General features: G+C 43.1%; 2 protein-coding genes across 2 annotated transcripts in view; both read right to left on the bottom strand.

The window, feature by feature from the left end:
- Nucleotides 1–5,541, bottom strand: part of rab6ba (RAB6B, member RAS oncogene family a) — a 51,486-nt gene extending 45,945 nt beyond the window's left edge. Inside the window, exon 1 of the mRNA XM_041934889.1 lies at nt 5,279–5,541. Coding sequence (XP_041790823.1) covers nt 5,279–5,348 — 70 coding nt within the window. The 5' untranslated portion in view covers nt 5,349–5,541. The remainder of the gene's footprint in view (nt 1–5,278) is intronic.
- A 1,102-nt stretch (nt 5,542–6,643) lies between these two features.
- On the bottom strand, nt 6,644–24,140 carry slco2a1 (solute carrier organic anion transporter family, member 2A1). Its single transcript, XM_041934851.1, has 14 exons — nt 23,791–24,140; nt 18,790–18,927; nt 17,591–17,753; nt 16,863–17,072; nt 16,123–16,221; nt 15,881–16,020; nt 14,288–14,360; nt 14,010–14,174; nt 13,124–13,328; nt 11,911–12,058; nt 9,859–10,022; nt 9,372–9,436; nt 8,172–8,292; nt 6,644–8,079 (listed from the first exon to the last, which is right to left on the bottom strand). The coding sequence occupies exons 1-14, from the start codon at nt 23,848–23,850 to the stop codon at nt 7,959–7,961; spliced, it is 1,872 nt and encodes a 623-aa protein (XP_041790785.1). The 5' UTR covers nt 23,851–24,140; the 3' UTR covers nt 6,644–7,958.
- Nucleotides 24,141–25,813: the final 1,673 nt, after the last annotated feature.

Below are 25,813 nucleotides of genomic sequence, written 5' to 3' on the forward strand. Positions count from 1 at the left end.
CAAACGTTACAACAGCAGAGCTGCCGCTCGGGGAATGTGGGCTGGACTCCCAGAGGCTTCAAACTTCAGGACTTCAAGTCAATATCGACAGCCTGCCTTCAATCCCTCATTCAAGGGAAATCCTACAAGTTGACGGTCTGGCAACTCTATTTACTCCACAGCTTGCTGGCTGTGCCATCACTACAGGATTCACTTTGAGAGGAATGGGAGTTGAACAGCACCGGAGAGCTCACCAGCCACATCCTGTAACCTGCCCCACTTTGTTCTAACCCGCCAACTGAACTCACGTGCTCCACCCTTCACACACCTGAGGCTCCAGACACAGCATTACATGCGCTTGCACAACAAGGAAAGACTTTGTTTTGACTAATTTTCAGGATATTTTGGTTTTGGTGTTTTTTAGCAACTCTAAAACCCTGAAGCAATTCACTGTTGTTTCTTGGGTGTGGCATCATATCATCCTGGCTCACCACTTTATGGGCTGTGATGTGAGGAAATGTAAGTTGTTGCACAAAGTTGGAACGGAGAAGACAACACAAACAAAAGCAAACCGACCTACATGAAAATCACAGCAGTGCTCTCAACACATTTCATCTGCAACCCTGCCTGATTCGCACCAGCAAGAAGAAGATAATCTCACCACAATGTCTGTCTCAGTTTCTGTGAGGAAACCGGTGCAAACACAGACTCCACGTATGTTATCTGCACACCAAGTCCGGAAGCAGTTTTTAGAAGCGAGTTTCAAATGAAGCTTGTCTATGCTGAGCCAAAGCATAACACATTGTCTTATTGGACATACATCCAGTATAAACTGAAAGATGATTTGGCTGCACTACCTATTGTACTGTATGCAAAAAGATAAATTCATGTGTTTGGTGTCTACCAATCCAGACAGAAGAGTGACCTGGCTTCTGTTTGCTACTGTATTTATACATTTCCCTCTGCTTATCAATGTACAATTTCTGTACAAAAACCTGCACATTGTTGATGCGTGCATGTGTGTGCAAATATGCAATATCTATATCTGCATCTGTGGTTTCACAGCCTCGGTGAGGAAATGTTCTGGCTGCTCTCTGCCCGGGCAAGCCAAAACTCAGAGTTTCATTTGCCCAGAAAGCTGTTCCCTGGAGACACAGTGATTGATGCATTAGACAAGCAACTAAACCGAACTTTGAAGCATATTGGTCCGGTGATTCAGCAGTATTTTGAAGCCAGCTCTCGTTTATGCGATGGCAATCTCTGTGCAGTGAAAGATGGAAGATGGCATTTTGATTCAGTGAGCAAAATCTCATGGCAGCCATGCGAATGCATCCACCAAATGTATTCCCATCTGTTTGTCTGAGGTGAACTGAAGCATGGAGCAGGGGATTACCTCCAAACAATTAGCTTTTACAAAGTACCATGCAGGATTGCTCCTTTGAAAACGTGCCCATGGCAAAACATCTATGACCCAATAAATGCACAGCCGTAATCTGAGGTGTTCTAACAATGACCTGCTAGATTGCTCTGAGGCTGGAACTTGCAAAATGCTGTTTCTGCCAGGAGCGTGGGCACACAGACTTGGAAACAGCTGATTGGCCTGCTTAAAGCCTTCAGCTTTGTCAAGGAAATCTTTAGCCAGGCTTCTTTGTACAGGCAGTGTAGAAAACACCCAAAGAAGTATGCAGGAGGACAGACTTCCTGACAGCTCATTTAACATTCTGCCTGCTTCCACCCACTTAATCTGGAGCCCCCGCCTCTCTGACGTTAGCTGATTCTTTTATGAAAAACAGAACATCATGCCATCTTTCCTTTTATAGACACTTTTTTCAGACACTTCCACCATTATGAGCCTTGACTGTACACAGGAACTATCAACCCAGAAAGAACAAATGGTCCTTTCAACGCAGCCTCTGTACTCGTGCCCCTGTTCCTGACACACTTGAGTCCAGTAGTCTACATTAATAAATGATAGTGGCAGAGCTGACGGGATTCACGCCCGCCTGGGCACCAGCTGCAATTATAGCAGACATGTCAGAGAGACACGGCTCCACCGGAGACGACCCAATCAAACACGAAGCTGGCGCTGCCACTGTCTGGATGAGCGCTGGTTGACAATAAAGTTCCCTCGCACTGATAACAGGCACAGCCTTCACTCCTCCAGACTGGCTGGGACCCCTCGCTGCAAACCTGGGAGTCCCCAATGGCTTAAGAGTTCAACAAGCCTGACCATTTTACCAAAGGGTTTACAGAATGAGGCCAACCGCATCATGTCACTCTCTAAAACCCCTGCAAACCTCCAAGATTATGTGAGGCCAAAGATTCATTTTGCTGATCAAACATTACAGCAGTTACCATAATTACCATGCAGTAGTGACGTCAGCAGTAATTATGGGAAATGCTGATTCTATCTGCTGAGTCAAAATGCAGTATTATACGACTAATCTGCTAATACAATGCAGTGCTACACTACGAATGTACAAATTAAAATGCAGTATCATACTACTAATCTACCCACTAGCATACATGGTATCTAAAATAAGATCCACATGGACGAACTACAACAATAAATTGTATTTGTTAGTGATAAAAATATAATAATACTATATTCTATAACAGTTTGAACTGAACTATTCTGTAAAATGAGTACTTTTACTTTTGACAGTAGCAATAATAATACTTTTACTTGTATTGCACCTTTCAAACAAGAAATGCAGCTCAAAATGCTTTACAACAAAGAAATTCTGAATTTTAACTTGTAATGGAGTATTTGAGACCATGATATTTCTTCTTCTTTAATTCAGTAAAGGATCTCAGTAGTTTGTCCTCCACTGATTAATATTAATAATTCACTCCACATGCACCAACCAGGTACAACAAAACCCTTTCCCCCCTGCTACGGAAGAAATCCTTGAGAAAACCGCATCAAATGTTGGTTGTTTTGTTTTTTTGGCCAGTGAAAAAACTTCCCACAAAGGAATCTTTTAAGACCAGATTTTAATAAGCACTGAGTGCAAGCTTTAACAAAAAAGGAGCACCATTATGGACTTTAATTACTGAGTGAACCATGTTGCTTATGATGAGAAATGATTCATTGATAGGAAATGCTCCTCATTAATAATTCAGGCCAACTTCATATATGTGTTCATATATGACACACGTCTGTAATTACTGTAGATATTTCAAACCACAGAGTCCTGCAGCAAACCGAAAAAGCCCCATAAACCTTTGTCTAACCTGAGGACCTGGAGTCTCAGCTTTTATATTACTACCAGCTACTATTCAGCGTGTAAATGATAATAAAGGGAGATTAATCTTTGTATTTGAAGTATGAATCATTGAGGCTTACAAGAGCCTGAAATAAAACTGCACACACACTCAAAACAAGTAAAACAATGAGATCAATTTATTCTCCTCTGCCTCCTCTGTGCCACGTAATTCTAAAAATCTATAAATCCTTTTTAATACATTACCTTTCACTGATTAAGGAAGTTTGGCCATTATGTCCAAACATTCAGCCAGGTTCATTGCCTGGCAGAGGCAGTACACTCCCCGATATTATGTTTGTGCAGTCAAATCCCCTTTGGCTTGTTGCTTGGCACTTAATATCATAAAATTACCCAAGAGTAAAGCCAACCAACAGGCCTATGTTTATATACTATTTATATATACTGTGTCTAATTTACTTTCATTTAGAAATGAAAGCACGGTGAAAAGACAGAGAGGGAACTGTCAAGCTTTATAGGTTTCAGAGGGTAATCTGAAGCATCACATTTAATAACCTTTTAATGCAAAACAGACGCCTCAATGCACTGAAACCCATCTTAACTAGGGCTAAAACTAATGATTTTCCTAAGTGGTTGCTTACTCATTTCTTCTAAATTGCTTATTGTTTAATCTTTTTAATATCAAAATGTTAGAAAATAGCCATATCTTTCTTCTGTCTTTGTCTGACCAGCAGTCCAAAACAGAAAGATACTGAATTTGCAATGATATAATACAGAAAATAGCAGTAAACCCAGCAAATTAGAGAAACTGGAAGCAGAGAATATGTTTTTGACTTGATTGATGATGAATTATCGAAAAAGCCGGTGATTGATTTCTTGCTGATCAACTAACCAATTAACCGACTAATCGTTTCAGCATTAGTCTTAAGCATGAGCACTGCAGGGCACCATCGGCTGGCAGAACGCATCCTGAGGATTCCTTTAAGTTCAGTTTAGCCATCTCAGTGTTCAGGGATCATTCGGTATAGAGCTGATGCTTGGTTGCACAGACATTAGACAACATATATCCCCTATTATGTAGACAATAAGTAAGCTACACTGCTGCAAAATGGAATAACATACGATGTAATGCATGACCCCACTATACTGAATGATCAATAGGGTCTATTGAAGGACTGAACCATGACTAATGTGCTTCATTTGGCTGCAGAACACCTCTGAATTCGACCATAAATAGACCTTCCCCTGAGCAAACAGCAAACCTAAAGATTCAAGTCATGTCTCAGCCAGCTCGGTGTCATGTTTGGGGAAACAAGGCTGTTGCCACACTGAAGCCTCAGAAAAAGGAGACGCTTGTGCATGTCTGAGGGTGTGGGTGAGTGAAGCATGGGATGGAGGCCCAGATAAAAAAAAAAAAAAAAAGATAAATCAAAGATGAGTCTCCACAGGAAACAATAATTAATAGAACAAGTCATCATGCGATAGCACAAACTTGGTCAGCCTCAGCAGGCAGACTGGATCAACTCCAGGGCTCCACTGACTGCCTGGGTGTGTCTCCACACAGCAATATTTACCAACTTGGATGATCCACAGCATCAGACCCGAGGCTGCACTCAGCCACCCTACAGGCACACATTCATCCTCATTTACCGAGCGTTACTCATTTTACAGATGATGCTCTGTAAACCCTAACGTTTCAAGCTGATAGCCAGCTTAAACGCTTTAAAAGGCAGACATTAAAGCATCGTGGGAGCCTCTGCAATTTAGCTGTTAAACTTCGAGACTGCAGGCAACAATTCACACACTCCAGCCCATTGTGTAAAGCTTTACAGGCTGGTAATTTGATTAAAACAATGCCCTCCCCTCCCCAGCTTCACTCTCACAAACTGAAAGCACACATTTCACCAGAGAAGAAGAAGAACATTCAGAACATTCTTCTTCTTCAGTTTTAAAGCAGGGACTAGCTAGCTAAACATCCGTCAATCCAGCGCCGTGAACTTGCCGACTGGCCGGCAGGTGCGATGGGTTCACGGCCGAAAATGAACTTCTCCGGAGAATTAAACATGTCTTACCACTTTGCTCCCCGAGAAAGACGAGTTTGAATTTTCTTAAAGGGTTCCCAAAGTCACTGCCCACGGACATTTTGAGGAGGAAGAAGGGGAACTCTGGACGGCGGAGGACAGTCTGAGTGTACTTGCGTGTTTCCACTGGAGTTCGGTGCTGGTAGGTGGAGATGCTGGGTGGAAAAGGCGGTGATGTTGCTCTCCGTTCAGCCCCCCCTCTTTCTCTCTCCCTCTCTCTCTCGCTTCGTGATGGGGACACACTGCTGCTGCACCGGTCCGTGACGTTTGAGGTGGATTTTTTTCCCTCCTCACCGGAGGTCTTATGCGCATGCGCAGCCTCGCAGCCGTGCTATAAAATGACGTCATGCCATAGGGAGAGGCTGGCATGTAAACTGTGCTGCTGAGCTCCAGTGTCACCTGTCTGCAACTTCTTCTCCTGGTTCAACACACATTATTTAGACACTGGCACACATTTGTGCATTTACCAAACATAACAAACAAGGGAATTTTACACTGTACTTAAAGGGCTTTTCCAGTGATTTAGCACTGCACTGCCGTAAAGTTAGTGAGCTTGGTTAGAGACATCTTTAACAAAGAAAGGCCAAAGTCAATGCAGACAGAGAGGCTGAGATATCTTGGCTTTTAGTTTCCAGCGTGGATGAACCTCATTAAAACACTGGGTTCTGCAGCTTCCTTAATGCCGCTCGATAGGATCTTTCAATTAGCCTCCTCCCCTCGTATAAGTTCTTTATTTGTCATATGCACAATGATCACAGTGAGGCAATGAAATCCTTAGCTCTCAAGCCCTGTTCAGCAACGCTCAAACAAAACGTGCAAAAAGAAAATCACAGAAGTAAAAAAAAAAAGAGAATCTAAGACATAAAGTGATGCAGAAGTTAAAATACAGGAAAATATATATAAAATAGAGTAAAATATGGTGCTGTGGTAGACAGGAATGAGCTGTATGCAGAGAGGTTGTGCAGCCATGTAGTAAAATATATGCTCAAAGTACAGGACATCTCTCCATCTTCACAATGCGATTGCATGTTAGCATGCCAGATTTACCGATCCTCTCCTCCCCCCATCGCCCCTCCCCTCCCCCCTGTGCTGTGCACCAGCACAACGCCACCTGTTGCTGATTGGCTGGAATAGTGTTTTGTGGCTCAGTGCAGCCACTTTGTTTTTTTCCCATCTGCAGAACCGGAGCTGTGAGGTTTTTTCAGGACACGCTGAATAAATAAATAAATAAGTATGATGACAAAGCCACAGAAAACATTGTTATTACACTACATTGTTTTCACAGGCTGAGTCGGACTCCCCCCGAACCACAAACTGATCTTCATGTGGAAAAAATATAGGCCAAATACATATCTACATATGTACATACATATCAGAGTATATAAGCAAATATCAGCATATATTTAATATAAATATATAAAATAATATAAGTGCAATATTTAATCACTTATATTTATATGAATGCTCTGTGCAGGTACAGTATGTATTATACAGGTATGTATCTGACTATATTTTCCATACCTGTACATGTATACCTACGTGATTCCTGATATTATATTCAATACCTATTGATGTAATTCCTACAAGCCACCCTGCCATACCAATACATGACAATATACACAGTGGTACACATATACGTAGTTTTTCTTCTTTTCTCATCCACTTCTCTGAGTGTCACTATGTTGTTTACCTTGTGAGTTATGTAAGACTTACTAATACTGTAATTTCAATTGGGCCACTGTTGACTCCCCCAACCCCGCTTTCTGTCCTCTATGCATTGTGTCTCCCTCGAGGAGTTATGGTCACAATGTTATCTCAAAATGCAGGAACCACCTTTAGCTGATATTGTACTTTACTGTGCAAACTTAAAATTAATTAAAGTACCATAACCAACTGACGTGCAGTAAAGCTGAGGCATTTAGAGCTGCTGACTTTGCTGTGTTGGCCGTCCAGCCGTCAGGACATAAATTAAGTGAATAAATTACTCCATGCTGATTTGATTCATGGTAATGTATATTTTTTTTATTAGCTAGTAACGCTTACACATTTACGCACTCCACAATAACGACCACATAACCACACCAGTAGATAGCATAATATGTGTGGTTAATTGAATTTATGTACTTGATATCTGAAAAGTCATTAGCTTGCAATTAAATTGAGCGTTAATATGTGATCATATATGAAACGAATACTGCAGTTAATCACAGATGTCTCTGTGTATGAGACAAACATCTATAAAAATAAACTTAAATATTAAGCTAATACAGTTAATTAGTTACAGAATATGTTCCCACTGGAAATAGAAGCCTGAATAGATTTCGACCTTATAGGAACAAGTAATACACAAAGATATTTATCTGCTGTTTGAACTCTAATCACTGTCTCAGATGCATGGAACATGTCGTGCCACACAAGAATGAGTGGATCGATAATTCCAAGCTTTAAAGCATTCAGAAACATCTTAAATTTTTCCCTTTTGGAAAATTCTTATCTTAACTCCAGCCAGTGAAGCACCAGGTAGGGAAGTGGGCCTCCAGAAACTGAGGTCAGTGTCGTCTTTTCTTGGCTGTGGTTTTCTCCCACTGACACAGCTTCGCTCGGCACACCTCAAAATGCTGAACGCCACAGCAGAAACAGAGATGCTTGGCTCAACAGTGATGCGGCAGGGTCACAGTAGTCCTTCGGGCCTCTTCTCCAGACTGTACTCCTGGGTCCGCTTCACCTTCCACCCCAGCATCATCAGTAGGATGACGCCCATGACCTTATAACCCACCTGTAAGCCCAAATACCTGCATGCAAATAAAAAAACGGCTGTCAGCGGCGACATGGGTGTGCTGCGTCTGTGCATGTGATATGTGTTCGGAGCATTAGGCTTTCTAACCTGTTCCTCAACATGTTGTTGTCATAGTAACCGCAGCTAAACTTCTTCCCGCACACGTGCTTCCACCAGACGCACGACGTATCGATGGCCATCCCGAAGAGAGCAGGGGCAGGAAGCCAGGCTGAGGAGAACGAAAGACAGACGTCTCGTCATGGTTGAGATGGAGCCACGAGAGGCCGATAGAGTGTACAACCCTGATTCCATCCTCGCTGTGAACCACTGAGCCTTTCCAGGATGCTCCTTTCATACCCAATCATGACACTATCACCTGTTACCAATCAGCCTGTTTACCTGTGGAACGTTCCAAACAGGTGTTTTTGGAGCGTTCCACATCTTTCCCAGTCTTTTGTTGCTCCTGTCCCAACTTGTTTAAAAGGTGTGGCTGCATCAAATTCAGAATAAGCAGATATTTACAAAAATCAATGAAGCTGATGAGGTCAAACATTAAATATATTGTCTTTTTAACTGAGTAGATATCAACAGCATTATTTTGGTTTACACAGCGTCCAAACTTTTTTGGAATCAGGGTTGTAAATAAAAGTTGTGTTTGATTACATTCTCTAATTTAGTTGAAGCACACAATAGCAGCCGCACATCCCAGCGAGCTCAGAGGGACAAACTCCGCTGTATGCAATTTTAAATGAATAAGTCATTAAAATAAAGTAATTATTGCCTAGCATATATTAACCAATAATTTGTGGAATAAATAAGAAATTAGTAAAACTCATCTTGTTTTTATCAAATGTTACTTCACAGTTCTTATTTTCATATTTTTATTGGACTTTATTATTATTTAATTAAGGACATTTTTAGTTTCAAGTCAAGTTTATTTTGTCACTTCTGTGTCACACAATGGAATAAAAATGAACCTCTACAAAACTGTTGGTAAAATAATAAAATAATAATGATAAAATAACAATTCACAATAATAAATGGAGTTTTAATCATTTCTTACTTTACCACATAATTTATTGGTTCATTTATGTATTTTTCACAACTAATTCAAGGTCTTATTTATTTCTTAATGTCTATTTAATATTGGACACTTTGGGACTCCACACAACTCAATAATAACAGCGAGCTGGGAGGATATTTTGGCATTTTGGGGCACTTTAACAAAAAAAAGTTTCATTAATGCAATAATTAGTTATTCATACAAGTATATCAGGTCACACAAACAGTATTTGTGTGATAACTTACCTAATAATCTCATGAGTAAAAATTGAATTCCTATAGCAAACGACTTCTCCTCAGAGGGAACAGATCTGAAAAGAAGAAGAAGGTCAATACCTGCCTTTCTATTGGTGTACGGTGTCATTTTTTGAATAAACAGTGGCAGTGATAAATTAATACATATGTTTTTGTCGTGCATTGAAAGATCATTGAATTAATCTGTTCCAGAATCTTTATGAACCCTTGTAAAATTAAAATGTCATCAAATTTCCCATCTTGACTGGTCGCCTATTTACTTTCCTCTCATACTTAGCTCTCAAACATGAAGTAAATCTATTGCACTCATTGATTAACTTTTTATGGACTTCGTGACGAGCCTGGCAGAGACAAGAGCAGCTCAGTGTTTGACTGCAGCAGTTAGTGGGAGGAAAATGGTCATAAAAGCCCCTGAAAATGTTGTAAGAATTAGAGTGAAAGTGTGGATACAGTGTAAAAGGCCGCCATCCCTCCTCACCTGAGCACCATCATGTACATGGGGTTGTGAGTGAGGCAGGCGATCAGCGATGCCAGAGAGATGACGAGTATGACGGGGAGAAGAAAATGTGGGCAGCTGTTCGGACATGGCGCCGGGCGAGCGTGACTCTGGCTCCCAGATATACACCTGCAGTTGGTATACAGCTGTGTCCAGAAAGACAGCAAAGGAAAGAGTCATGGTGTTAAATGTGCAACATTTTACTTTTGTCGTTAACATCTGCCCTGTTCTCCTCTTACATCTTGGTACATAAATAAATAATACTTTTGCTTTCTTGACGAGTGTTAGACAAGAAGATCGATACCACTCTCTCATGTTTTCAGCTGCCAGTTAGCTTAGCTTAGCATAAAGACTCATGGTGATGACAAGACTCCCGGTAGTAACCGAGTCCCAACTATTGGTCATTTTAACATTTCAGTTTTTATACGGATTAAACAAATGAGACGCAACATGCTAACACACTTTTGGACGGAGCCAGGCTAGCTGTTTGCACCTGCGTTCGCACTTTATGCTAAGCTAACAGTCTTTTACGCTTCATATTTAGCATACAATTACTTGCTTTTTCTCTGAAAACATGGAAAGCAGTTGTCACCCTGCAATGCTAACGGATGATAACATCATGCAAGTGCCAACATACAAGTGTATTCTATGTTAAAAGTAATTAGCAATGATGCATAGTTTGATAAGACTTGAAAACATCTGATTTATGCAAATATAAAACGCTGTCGTGCCAACACAGAAAGTGAAAATGTCTTCCACAGCTTATTTCTTACATCTAACATGATTTTAAACAATACTACACACCTCTCTGCTGATTTATTAAACGGCAGAAATAGCTTATGAATGTAAAAATAAATGATTATCCAGCCCCTCATTAAATTCCACTTTCAGTTGGCCGCTTGTGGACTGAATCCAGCGGAAAGATAAAACAATTATTCTGTGATTTCTCTGGTTTAATCCATTGAGCAAGCTGCAGCCATCACTGTCTGTGTTTGTGCATCAGTGTTACACAATGGGCTTCCATGCTGAGTCGAACTGACTAATACTCTGTTAGCAGTCACACAATCCACCCACCGGAGGATTATTCACAAGCTGTGACGTTTAAACACAGACGTCCGGTCCCTCCTGAAACACCCCCTACATGCTCTGTGACTAATAAGCATCGATCGGACATTGATTATGAGCCACTTGTGTCCCGTTAGCAGGAGACAAACAGGCTGGAAGCTCCTGGCTGATGAGACGTGTATGTGCTGTCGGTCCGGGGCTTCGTATCTCATTTCGAGGACCACGTGTCACAAACTCTGAACGCTCTGACACTGAAGCGAGATGCTGTGGTCTTATTTATATCTCAAATCTCAGCGGCATCCAAGGCCAAAGTCACTTCCTGTTCCAGGTATGTGCTTAACACTGTAAAAAAATTGTCGAAAGATCAAGTCTACCCCCTGAAGAGCAGATTTAAAAACACCCTCAATGCATCTTAATGGCATTTAGTCTGCAGCAGGCATTCCCTGCAGTACTCTGCCCCCGAGTACACAGTTAAAGGTTAATTACAGGCTAATTTACAGATCCTGTGCTGGGACAAGAACCAAATGCTTATTCCTTCGTCCCACACTGAGAAAATTGTACGAGATTATAGAAGGAAATTATCCTGGTAATGACTGTTATTATAAGTTTTAAACACTTTTCTCTCCTTCTTGGATGTTATATATTTCATTTGCGCTTTTCAAGCATTCCTATCTTACATGATTAGTCTGCATCAGGTAATTTCACTGATTGCTGTTGATGATTTATTCTGCAGTTTTATTCCGGTGTTGCACAAATATCCCTCAGATAAAAAGGACGGCTAAATGTCAAGTTTGATTTACACAACTCTCAATCACAAGCACGTCTGAATGGATTATCATAGAAATTTCATATACAGTATCACTATAAGCTATATAACTATAAGTTAAATACATCGAGGTATGACGCCCTGAGCCGCAGGTGTTTACTGTGGGAGGAAACCATGAGCAGGTGCTCACAGGAGGCACCGACCTGAACCCTGTGGGTGTTGTTGGGGTCTTTGGTGAAGTTGGTGCAGCCAGCATGACAAGGGGAAATATACTCAACACCGTCAGAGCCGCACACTGGGTTGAAGGCGCTGGCAGGACACGAGCAGTTTGAGTAGCACAAGGACAGAGACCTGTGGAGGGCAGAGAGACCAGTTCAGAAAACCAGTTCAGAGCTGATGTTTGAGCAGCACGTGTTTGCTTTGGACTAAAATACATCCGAGCACTTTGTGTCTGCGAGCGTTTGTTGTGATGAAGTCAAAAAGGCTCAAATATTATGCTTTCCAGTATATTTAAGGTGTAATATACACATAGATATTAAATCATAAAGAAAACTGAAAGCAAGTAAAGCGACCATTCTAGCTTCAGAGTTTTCAGCAAAAATCAAACGTGATGATGAGCTGTTAGCATTTTGTTTAGCCTGCTATCAGCTGACTTAAAGGTCTCTTTGAGTTTTTGACCACTAGTTTAGAGCAATGTTTTAAGAAGTGGGCCCTGATTTATTCGTATAACCTCAACGCACAATAGACTCACCAGTTTCAGGCTATTCCACTGATCTACAGTCAGTGGCAGTAACACCCTAAGAAACATAGAAAGGACTAAGAAAAGCAAAGGAAGAAGAAGACGACCAGCTACCAGACACAAACAAAGATGGTTTCAGAATACTGGCACCAGCATGGGTGTGTTTTTTTGGGAATCCAGTTGAAAGGTAAGATTGGACCACTTCAGCCCAATTCTTGGCCAGTCTAATCTATAATTTACATATTCATGAAGGCAAAAGCTAAAGGAATGGGACTGTATTGTGTAAAGTGTCCAGTCCAGTCCCTGTGGATGTGTATGCACTGTGTATGCTCCCAGATTTGATGAATGAGAATGAAAACGTACTCGTGTTTCAGAAACAGAGTGTAATTGTTAGAAACGGACCTGACGAACAGATGGTTTGTCACACAGAACCATCTGAAGTCGTCCGCGGACACTGTTTGGAAAAGGGAAGGCACTTCCAAAAAAAACTCTTGGCAGATGATTGGATAAATCTGTCTACCGCAGGCTTACTTCAACTAATCAGATCAACAAACCATATGATGTAGCAGGGGAGCGAAACTCTCCAAAAAAGTCCCAAAAACTGAACCCTCTGAGAAACAATGCTGTTTGCATGAAAAGCATCATCATCATCATCATCATCAGTACACCCCACTCACCCGTACTGCCCGATCTGGTAATGATTGACCTCGGAGACTTTCTGTGTGGGACAGCCCATGAAGAAGAGAGGGACGCAGAGGAGGGTGGAGGTGGTCAGCATGACCACGGAGAAGCGTGGGATGGTTTTCAGAGAGAGGCCCGCCTTCTTCATGATGACTCCGCCCATCAGCATCCCCACCGCTACTGCTGGCAGGTTCACAGCACCTGGGAACCAGAAACAGCCCGGTGATCCCTGTGCAGAGGGCAATGATGGTCCACTGTGTAGGACTTAGTGGCATCTAGTGGTGAGTTTGCAGATTGCAACCAAATGAATACCCCTCGCTGCAACATCCCATGATATGGCAGCGAAAAATGCAAAAGACCTAGTTTGTCAGTTCTGGGCTACTGTACAAGCATGGTGGTTTAACATGGACAGCTCATTCATTCACAAAGGTAACAAAAACACATGATGATGTGATGTTATACACTAATGAAAACATATTCACAGATATTATAGAATATAAATCTCACACACTGGACCTTTAAGATGGGTTTCGCTACACATTATGTGCCCTTTAATTTGTTTTCTGACTGCCTGACACAAACGACAGCTGCAGTCGGCAAATACATTTAATGTTGCAAGGGGGCAAAGTTGAGGGAAACACAAATAATCACTTTCGTTAAAGGAAAAATTACAGTGCAAACTCTTTGGAAAGAGGCCACGGTGTCCATTCAAAGACAGTTTAATTTCACCTCCGGAGAGTTCATAAAAATGGTTTAATATATACCATCCTGTACATCATGACATGAATTACTGCACCAGCTCACACTGATTATAATAGTAATCTATAATTGAATCTTTTCCCAAAGCTCCATCTTTTATGTTTGCTCTCCTACAGCACCTACCTACTAGCAGGCTGCCGTAGGCGGCCGAAGCGCTGTACTGTCGCTCCAGAAACTTGTTCAGGAACGTAGAGAGACCTGCGATCACCGAGGAGAAGCAGCACTGGGCCAGGACCAGCATCAGGAAGAGAGGGCTCAGCAGCAGGTGGACAAACATCCTGGGAAACACTGAGCACACACCGACACACTGATCATGACGCTGATAGATCTGCCACAGAGCATGACGGCAGTTTGTGAGTCGAACAGGTGGGACGGCTGCAGTGTGAATGCAATAAACTCACTCTTCAGGAACTCAAGTAAAGAGATATCCGGCTTCTTGAAGTCATCGCTCATGTCGGTCTCACTTCCGGTCGCCTGGAAAATAACACGCAGTAGAAGCTGTTACTGGAGTGTGTGTGAACAAACAAACAGCGTGACACCTGGAGGGTCACCTGTGAACAACATCAGCCCCGTTAGTTAAACTTTCTGTCGCACAGTCTCCTGCAACAAGCCCCTGTGTCTTCATGATGCATTCGGGTGACGTGGGAACATTAGACTGAATCGACAGCTCTGTGCGGTCGCTCCACAGTGCTCATACGTTCAAACGGTGCAGCTGTCAAACATCATAATAGAAGATTTCTGCAAAAGGTTTTGGCTGTTTTTGCACCTTTTTCATACTGAAATATCCATTATTCATTACTTTTAGTTAACTATTTCAGCTTCCCCAACAGCTAACTCGCATGTTAACCAGCTGTCTTACTCTCTCTCAAATAGAATTATCGCCTGGTGTTTGTTTGCCTCCACCAACCAGTCAGGTTGCAGTTTCCATCCATGTCTGTCCCGACTCAAATAATATCTGCAGTGAAGGAATTTAATAAAAGGCATTCAGTGTATTTGTTGGTGAAATGTTCTCACATGTATGGTTACGGTGAAAAAACACTCAGAGTTTCATCACATGGTGCAACAACAATCAGCTGAAGTTCAACATCAGCACAACCAATCAGCTCGAGGTGGACAGCATCGCTTCAGATATGGATGTGAAGAAGCAACAAACTCTAAAACGTGGAAGCTTCATGCAAGTCTTCAAGTCGACAGCACAGAACATCTATACAATCAGCACAGTTTCAAGGTGGACACCAAAGATTAGATTAGTCATCTTATATTATTTTGGGTATCAAATGTCATCACTTCTTTATTTTATCATATTTAACATTTGTGTGAAATTTGGTCAGAATTAGTGCATGAATTTCTCAGTTATCACAGTGAAATAATCAGTTCATCCTCTAGTGAAAGTTTGAGCCGAGTTTGAAGAAATTTCCTCAAGGCGTTCCTGAGATAACGAGTTCACGAGAACGGGACAGACGACCAACCTGAGTTGGAGTCATGGAGTTTAGATATTCAACAATTTTAGCTTCATTAATTATTGTACGAGTGTAATCTGTTACAATCTGTTTCATGAATTTGAGCATCTCTTTCTTTCTGACATGACATAACCTGGAATATTTTCATATTTTTAGCTGCAACTACAACTTTCCAATAACTGAGAGGGAGAAGAAATGACACAACAATTTAGGTTTTATTTTAAAAAAGGCCTGGCAGTTCAATCCCAAACCACACCTTCACGACTGAAGAAATTCATATAGTGTCAGTGCATTAATGCTAATGAGCTCATTCACTTTCATTGTAGAATTGGTTTGATTTTCACAATTCTCCTCTCACTGAAAATAATTAATTTAAAGCAGAATTATACAACTTTACTGTAAAGATGGTGAAAAAAGTACAAAATGCAATGCTGTAATACAGCCAGCAGGTGTCAGTAAGACACCAGAGATGTACTGTAGCTGACATAATCCACCAGATACTTGCAGCGAATGTTTGGTCAGTGTGTGACTTACTTCGTCTTCTACAGGCATTCTACGGGGGAAGAAGAAGTAGGGGATGGAGGTGAGAACCAGGCAGCCGGTGGTGATGAGCAGGCCCATCCACCAGGCCCCCACCCAGCGGGGGTCACCGTGTCTCAGCTCCTGTTCAGCTCCTGCCAGAAACAGCAGTGACCAGAAACAACAGTGAGCCACCTTTCCTGCTCCAACCTGACTATAAAATAACTCTGGGACGGGCATTAAGACCTCATCAATACCTAAACCAGTTTTGTCCACGTCCACGTAGATCCGCAGCACGACAGAGCCCAGCAGGTAGCCAATAGCGGGCCCGAAAACAGATACTGCAAACAGGATGGCTGTGAATGAAAAAGCAGCTGTGAGGGAGAGTTTTTGAAGGACGGCTGGGCTGCTTTGTCTTTCTTTGAGTTGATCACAATATTCACAATATTCTTTGACAGGTTTAATTTTGGTTTTATGCATTCATGGCAACATTTTATATACAATTTTATTTAACTAAAACCTTTTTAGTAAAAAGGTATCAGTTTAAATCTGTCAGTGAAAAATATCTTCAGAGCTAAATTAAAAACATGTCTCTGAATTGTAGCATCTTTGATTATAACTCCATTCATCAGGCAGTTCATTGATTTTGTCTATTAAAACAACACTGGTCTACCTGATCTAAAACCTATTGAAAATGTGATTAGACTTTAATGTTATATATTATACAGAGTACATTAAAGGTGCCTGTCACTCTGACCAATAAAAATATCTTTACTGCATTTCAGTTTGGCTGTCTGGGATGTGAAACCTCTAAACCTCTTTTGTAGGTTTGTAATTCCAAGGTCCTGAAATAATATAATAATAGTCTTCAAGCTCGCTCATTAAAGAGCTTTTCAACATGGAAGCGTGCAGAATCACCCAGAATAAGACTCTGAACTTCAGATTATGTCTCCTAATCTGCACAAATCAATCGACTGCTGAACCGCAGGTCGTTCACCTATGTAAAGAGGGGAGTTGGCAGGTCCAGCGAAATCGTCTATGTATGAAATCCCAAACGGCTGGATGGGCACCGAGCCGATGCCGAAGAGCAGCTGAGCGCTGGCCATGAGCAGCCACTGGTTGTTCGTGTCGGCCAGGCGCCGCGTCTCGTCCCGGCCGCACGCAGGGTCGCTGGCGTTGCCCTGCAGGTTGCAGATGTCGTGGCGATCTGGATCCCAGCGGGTGGGAGGAGAAGAGGGGAGAGACAGTGAGAGCTGATGACATGCCAGTGTTTGCAGATGTCCACCTACTTTAATTTCCTGAAGCTTCTCTGGCCCTTCACTGACTCGCCGTTCAATGCCAAGGTGCTTTGACTGGGGGCAAAGTGAAAGCAGGAGCAGGATTGTTATTGCAAATTAAATACCCTGGAGGAAACTCTAATCTCCTCAGCTTTCAGCGAGTGCATAGAGATTATGAATTTCCTTCTCATTTATGCAAAAGTTCAGCTGGAGAGCACCGGAAAGGCTCTCTAAATGCATCGTTTGCTGCAGAGCACAGAGCAGAACAGCAGGCTCTTGTTGCCTTTGCTGAGACGATGCTGCAGCGTCCTGGAGGAGGAAAGCATAAATTGCCATATATTTGTACATTCGCGAGTCCTCTGGACTGAGTCACTTTAGCTGTCACAGCGGTGCTGGGGAGACAGAGACAGAGAAGCTGCAGGGCCTCACGTTCAGGTCTTGGTCTTACTGTGTAGAACGGAGTCGTATTCGTAGGGCTGGGAGACGAAGTGAGGTAAGGTCAGGATGATGGCGCTGACGGCCATCAGCAGTCCTCCGATCCCAATGAGGCGAGGACGGTGAACCCGGTTCCCAAAGTAGCTGACGAACACGATCAGCAGACTGTTACTGACCTAGGACACAGACACATGTTTCAAACAGGCAGGACAGGTACGCTTTTTCACACCAGTGCATGAAAACAGGGTTTCAGTGTGGTCTGCACACGATGCAGGCACAGTTCAGAATGAAGCTTTCACAAATGCAAAACTGCTTTAACTGACATATTATCACCTTTTCAGCTGATGCTGCAAACACTTGCTTATTAGCATACATTAGCATTAATACGTTGTTGTATTTCTATTCACCTGTTGAATGTAAGTGCAATACTCAGTCTTATTGTTGCTCTGTTTGTCTCTCCACCAGCTCCCATGAGAAATATCCAGCTGTTTAGCTGCTAAATGCTAGTCGCTAACATTCTTGGGGGCTGAGCAGGTAGTCTACAGGTTTGTTCGAGCGTTTTTGCTGAAAGGGGTGTGTTTTCATAAAATACCATACAATCAAATCAGATCTTGTAAATCACATTAGATTTCAGCCAAATCCTGAGAGGATCTGAGCTGCAAAAGAACCCGAGGGACAAAAACCACCTGAGCTGTACTGTGAAGGTGGCTGGTCAGGTGACAGACAGACCCTCCAATAGGAGCATTGCATTGACCCGGGCGACAGGTAGCAGCTGCTCACTGCTAAAGAATCTTCTCTTCTTCTTCAACTCCTTTGTTCCCTATAAACCATTGTAGAGACTGTCTGGTTGTGCGACTGTGTGTACAGGAAGTATTTCTGTACTGTTTGTATTTTTGTTTTTGTACTGCTGAACTGAAAGGAGGCAAATGTAAACCTGAAAACAAACGGAAAATATTCATCTGTGTGGTGCATTCAAATCCCAGGTGAGAATAAAAAAATCCAGCGCCCTCCACGACGAGCACGTCCGCTACAATCTTTATTATTCTTATCCGTAATAAGCCTGTTCCAAAACACTGGAGTCTGTCTTGAAAAGTCAGGAAGTGTGATTCTGATATGCTGCTTGTTCTCCGCTTCCTCCGTTGTCATCGGTAGCCTTGAAATAAATCTATCACGATCTCCGACCGTGCAGGGTGTGTTATTGTTGGCTCGTACCTCGTTGAGTGAGGAAATGGTTCCTGAGGAGTAGCTGCTGAGGCCGTAGCGTCTCTCGATTGTGGTGATGATGCTCTTGAAGTAGGCGCTGTAGAGCAGCTGGGAGAACTGCAGGAGGCCGTGGCACAGGACAAACAGCTGGGACAGACAGACAGGCAGGAAGACAGGCTTGAGTCTCACATTATAGAGACAAATACAGAAACGCTGGCATGTGAAAGACAGAAATAAACTGCAACACGCTCTGCTTCACTGCAGCATCCTGTGGCCAAAAACACAGTAAATAAATTGATTAAATAGCAAAAATAAAGAGTGAACCATGGAAATGTTTAGTAATATGTCCTTCTAACCATTTCCAACATTAATATATATCCCAAATGTCCAGTATGCTCTGATCTGCTTTGATCCAGAGCTTAAATCTGTGTCATTTACAGCTGTAAGAGACGTTAGGCAGAACAGACTCCTGCAGCTTCCTCTGAGGAGAAAAAGCAGACCAATTCGCAGGAACCATCAGATTCAGTAACACCGGAGGATTTGCAGAACTTTGCAGCCGGGCCAACACACGGAGATGACGTGAAGTTCACCCGGTGGAGCGACTTCATCTCTGCAGCGAAGATGAAGTAATGAAAGTGGAAAACAGCTGTTTCTCAAGCACATGGCACAACGTACAAGTGTCAACACGTCAGGCCTGGACTCTGCTGCGTTCTCCCATTTCAAAGGCGTGAAACAACATTTTCATAGCTGAAATTTACAGATTCTAGATAGAAAACCACTGATGGATTGAGTGAGGTGTTAAACGAGGCGATGTAACACCGCAGACACACCTCAGCTCTCCATCTATCAGCTCACTGTGGCTGCTCCTGCTTGTTCCATCCCTCCCTGCAACATCTCAAACTGATCTGCTGAGGATCTCCGGTTTCTTGTTTTGTAGATGCATTTTTGACGACGGCCATCAGCAACAGTTTCACTGACAAACACGTTCCTGTGATTACTTCACAGCAAAAGTATGGGTATAATGAACAGAAACAGTAAAGCCACAGACCATACAACCAAAACAATGAGCTGAAAGACGCTAAAACGCTCTGTAGAGCTGAGAGAGTTTCAGCCGTTTCAGAGGCTGCTTTGATTAAAATTCGAGCACTATGACACATCATGGAGTCTTACTGTGAAGCAGTTCCTCATCTGGTTTTCCTAGAAACTAAAGTACAGCTCCAAAAGAGTAATGAAACGTGTGAGTCACTGATTTTGGACTTACTGTCAGCCAGTTCGTTACTTAGTTCAACTTAAACTCCGTGTGTCTCCAACTGATTGCATGATTGTTGGACTTTTCTCTTCCCATCCAGAGGAGAAAGCTCAATTTGGCCCACTCGCCTGTCGGGAGGCGTTCACTGACGCTCTGTACGTGGCTTCTACACGCAGGAACGGCGCTGAAGATACGTGTTGGGATCAGGAGTGAATTTGCTAAGAAAACAGTGTTAAATCCAAGCTTTCAGTTTGTTTAGCGGCTGCCAGGTTGGCTGAGGGAGAACAGACGATGTGTTCCACTCAGAACAGTTAATGCTCCTGTTAAAGTTTGGCTTTGCGGTTTGTTAGAACACACAATAGACGCTTTTACACGGTTAGTAATATTTCATCCTCATTTTGTCTCACATGGGCTTCAATTATCTCAGTGATTTGACCAGACTTATTTGCTGGCAGGCAAAGAGAGGCATTTAAATTCAAGCAAGAAGTTTGCAGCTCACAACTGTTTCTTTAAACCCCCCCCCCCCCACCCCGACCTCACAACTTTCATCACTCGTGGCCAATGATTGGAGACGCAGCAATAACAAAGTGAGTTTAAGTGAAATAAAGGTCAGCATCAGCAAACTCTTGTGATTTTCTCTACAGAAACCATTTAACTCAGCTTCGGAGCATGTTTTTCCCCTGGTCAGCAAATGCCCCCCCCCCGCAGAGGCTCCCACAGCTTCAGTCAACATCTTTGATTCATATTTGTATTGTAGATAAGCGCTGATGCTAATATCATGTTTCAGAGCCAAGCCTTTGACTCTCTGACACTTGGCTTCAACACTGGAAACACATCACAGTTCTGATAACACAGAATTTCACTTCAGGCCGTGTTTTCTTGCACCTGATCAGCACTAAAGAAAAAACACAGCAGGTCAGTTTGCACGATGAGGGAATGTTGCATAACAGAAACTGTGGAAAAAGAGGCCTCAGCAGTCCTGTTGAACCACCATCCAGCCTTTTTGATGTCGCTGAGCAGGAAGGTGTTTGTGCACAGTCGCATTCTCTGTGGATTCTGAGCATATTTATCCCTTTGGACGCTCAGCTCCGTCTGCCTTGACGTTATTGTCCCGGCCTTCAACCCTGCTGTGAGGGGAAGAATTGAGGGAAGTTCACACTTGAATTTCAAAATGCTTTCATTTCGGGGACGCGTGTCGGAGTTAAGGCGCTGGATAGCCGTGGATTTCCACCGGGAAATGTTTTGTTTTTGCGACGAAAAATGTTCGACCGACTCGGCCGATGAAATGAAATGAAGGAAAAGCAAAGTGCACGGAGTCTCCCAGGATACTTGAAAGAAACCAGAGCCACAGAATCGCCTCCGTTCATTGTCAAACAAGCATTAAAAAAAGCTCTGCTGCACAATGGCATCACAATCAAAGGAGCATTTTCTCCGCTTTAAAGCAGGTTGAGCTTTTGTTCAATACGTTTATTCACTTTGACAAAATCAACTTGAGACAGGGGGAAACAGTTAGCTTAGCCATGTCTGCAGGTATGGCATGCAGGCTCCCTCTAAAGCGAGCTAATTAACACTTTATCCTCTAATCAGTAGGAAAACCTGAAGGTAACAGTGGGTTTATGAGCCGGACTGCTTCTTGGCTGAGAGCAGTGACTTCTGACAGATAAATAAAATAAAAGCAGTTGTTTTTACATTTTGTTTCTCGAATGAACAAACGAGACACAACACGTCCACTGGTGAGCTTCAGACGTGCTGACAGATGGATTTTGTTGCCTTTGCACAAAGCTAAGCTAGGTGTTTTCCCTTGTTCCCAGTCTTTGTGCTAAGCTAACCAGCTGCTGGCGGGAGCCTTATAATGAACGAGCAATAATGAGAGTGGTATCAATCTTCTTGTAACTCTATGGGGAAAAAAAAGGTGCTTTGTGAGGTGTGGGGAGCAGCGAGCAGGAGGCGAGAGCTTTCCAACATTTCTGGATGTAAACATTATGCACCCCTGAGCGGAAACTTGGCTCGGATACGGGCGGAGACATCCTTAAAGAATGCGCTGGTGTAACCCGGGTGCAGCCTAGGTGTAGCCCACAGCAGATAAGTTCAAAGTTGTGCAAAAAGCAAACAGAGTGTCCTGATGAAACCGAGCAAACAGAGAGCCGAGAGCGGGACAGCGTGTGCTCGCGTCAAGAGGAGATGGATGGATGTGATTGCTCCCTGGTGAGCAGCTGGCTCTGCAGAGAGCACGGTGATCCGGTTTCATGTGAAAAGCAACTTGGCCAGTTTTTTTCTGCTCTTTGGTTGCAACTGCTGGACCGGGGGGGCAACAGTAACCAGGAGTTCTGGCATCATGGCCCTGCCTCCACCTCTCACCTGCTGCTTCATCTGCTTTTGTTCTTCCTTTATCTAAACACATGGTTCCACAGCTCTGAGCTGCAGCTACATTCACACTGTGGAGGTTCACTGTGACCTCTGGGCCTGCCTCCAGGTCAAACCGTGCTGCGCCACCCTCCTCCAGCCTCTGTGCGTGCATCGCGGCTTCAGCAGAGGTGGATTTTAAATAAAGCGAGCACTCGAACCCACAAACGGGAGAAGATCTGCGGATCTGGACCCACCACAGTCTGTGTTGGGCAACACACCGAGGGCCTTTCAAGTCTGGAAGCTTCAAAGTTGCTTAAGTTATTGCTTCTGTCACCGTCTCCTCCAGACTCGCAGGCCATCGGCGCGTTAGTCACACTTCATGCACACATCACAGCACCAACGAAGAAGACATGTCATTTCTCGCTGAGTTTTGCTGCGAGCTATGTGGAGTTTTGCCTCATTATTACTCACAGCCCTGGAACAAACTGTTTCTCCCCCATTGTTGCCATTCAGCGAAGTACAACAGCTCATTCTGGCTCTCAGTGGGGTTACATTTCTCCCCCCGGTCGGGGTTCAGACTTTTCATACCGAAGCCAGAGGTGCAGAAAATACTGCAAACTGTTACTCAGCAGCCAAACACACAAAAAGCTGATTTAAATGTCTGGAGCTGCCATGATTGACAGAAAATCAATTAGAGATTATTCTCATGATTGATGAAGTCACTTTTTAGGCAAACATGCCAAACATTCACTGGCTCTTCACCTCCTTCAGCTCTGAAACTGACATAAATATTAGAAAATGATCCTGACGTTACTGAAAAACAAATGATTTCACTCTTTTTTTCCTCTCCTGTGTAGCTTTTCGCCTCAGAATAAACAAATCCTCACCTCAGACAACAACAACTTCTCACTGCAGGAAATGAGCATTTTCAGCCACTTCTGAATCATCCATGACAAAAATAAACTTTTTCTATGTTCGTTTCTCGTGAATTTCATTTTTAATTGGACACTGATTAATATTCCTGAGCAGTGAAGCAGTTTCTCTGACCGGTAACAACAAACAAACAACAAACTGGTCATTAAAAACACAGTGAAACGTTCAAAGACAGGAGGAAAAGCTTGTTCTCGGCTGCATCAGGACGCCTCTGACCACTAACACTTGTGAAGCTTTCAAAGGTGAGACGCACCTCGACATTATGACCGAGCAGCTGTTGATCTGTTTACCCTGAGCTCAGGCTTCCAGGCAGACAGAACACGCTCGTCTTTTAATTGCTCCACTCTTCTCGTCTTATCTGTGTCACGTTGCGCAATCTTCATCTAAAAATAAATCATCGGACGGTTCCAGAGAGGATGCGAGCGGCAGGTTAAAACGCATTTCCAGGAGTCCTGCAGCCTGCCCTGCGGCCGGGTGCCTACCTTTATGCTGCAGCAGAGCGCGTTCGGCTTCTTCATGTCTTCGGAGGGGCGTTTGTCCATGAGAGGAGCGCGCGTGCGGGGTCCGGGTCGCTGGAAGCCGCCTCTGCGGGTCTGCGCCGGGCTGTCTTTAGTTTCTTTGGTTTCGGGGCTGGCGCGCGTCTTTATGACTGAGGGTGATGTCACCGGACTCAGCCCACGGCTCCACGCGTAAATGTTTTGAAAGTTGTGAATTGGGAACAAACAGTCCCGCGCTGATTGGCTGAGTCACGCGCGAGCCTGTGCAACACTCACCTGTGAGCGTGACCCAACGTGTTCGTCACCATGTTGGGAGTAAACTACGCGACGCCGCTCCCGTTCGAGCGGCTTCTTTTTCCCTGTGATGCGCGAGCATCCCGCCGCTGAAGGCCCACTTTGTTCCCCTGAACGCCTCATTAATGACAGTGTGCTGAACTTAATGAGGGAGGGGGGGGGGCCCTCTGACAGAAACTGCTGCTGCTGATGAATGAATGAATAAAGCTCAGACTGACGGTGGCGGTGGAGCTGCTGGAGGCCTGTTGGAGGAAACTGTGTGCGGTTGAGGGATTTTTATTATTATTTTCGAATATGATGGGAAGTCAGCCAAAAGATAACCAGCATGATTAAAATAGTGCTGAAGGCTAAACATGTGTTTTAATACATGTGGGTGGGTAGATGACACTTTTTTTTTTTTATTTAACTTCATTTTCATGAAGAAGTTCTGAATCCAGCTTTCTTTATTTCTTCATGTTTGTTGTCAAACACAACTTGAATCATGCAATGAGCCAACTTCACAGCAGACATGTTGGTTTGCTTCAGGTGACAGTGAGCCAGCGTGCACAACACCTGCACCCTGAAACTGAAGCTAAATGGAATCCAGCCATCAAGCATATCAATATTTACACCTGTGCTTTTCCTGCAGTAACACGTCTTTTGTCTTCTGTACGATCATGGCTGCTGTTATGACACATATTAATGCATTATAAAGCATTATAGCAGCTGTTGTAATGCAATGTGAGTGTGTTATGATGCATTAAGCAGGTAACTAATTGGAAGCTGATGCGGACCAATTAAGGGACAAAATTTACATTAGTGTGCCTTTACAGTTAGTTCAATGACATTATGATTCAGCCAATCAAAGGTGAGAACAACAGGTGTTTGTTATTGTAAATACATGGCAGTAGACAAAATAATAGAAACACAAAAATGTCAACAATATTAAAAGCAGATTAACATTCGCTCATGTCTATTACATATCTATTGCTGATATATATTTTCTACTGTTTAATATAGTACACACACTGTATTCACAATCTATATCTGACTGCAATTCAGTACGGCAATAGTATTTTTATGGCAATAATATTATACTCTTCTAAATAATGTACATATAAATAGTTGATTTTTTTTCTGTATCTTTTTTTTATTTATCTTTCTATATCTCTTTTATTCTCTGCTGTCTGTAACAATTCAGTTTCCCAGCATGGGATTAATTAAGTTTTATCTAATCAGATCCAAAGGTGATTCATACGAAGCTGAATCCAGGCTGGAATTATGTGACTGCAAGTGACGACTGCTCCGATTAGCAGGTTCACAGATTTATCTGCAGGAGTTTGCTGAAGAAAACCCAAGAAACCCTCTCAAACCTTCTGGGCTCTGTCAGCCCTACAGCATTGTGACACCACAGTCTGGTAATGACAATGTCCACTTACTCAACAGGTCTTGCGGCTGCGTTGTGGTCTATTATTATGCTGTAATTGCAGAACTGACACAGGCCCTTTGACAGTGACGAAGTGGAACCCGGCAATGACTGATGGCACTTGGAAAGGACGTCGCCTTCAAACGCTGCTGCGGCTGTGAGGAAATCTCTCACACTGACTTCACACCACTGACGTTTAGCTGGTAATTCAGAGAAATAAGAAGCAGCAACAGGAACAACAAAGACATGAGGCTGGGGCGTGAAACTCAAGCGAGATTTTCTCACTGAAACACCATAAAACTATGCTGC

The sequence above is a fragment of the Chelmon rostratus genome, chromosome 4 (genome assembly GCF_017976325.1).
Source record: "Chelmon rostratus isolate fCheRos1 chromosome 4, fCheRos1.pri, whole genome shotgun sequence".
Taxonomy (NCBI): Eukaryota; Metazoa; Chordata; class Actinopteri; order Chaetodontiformes; family Chaetodontidae; genus Chelmon; species Chelmon rostratus.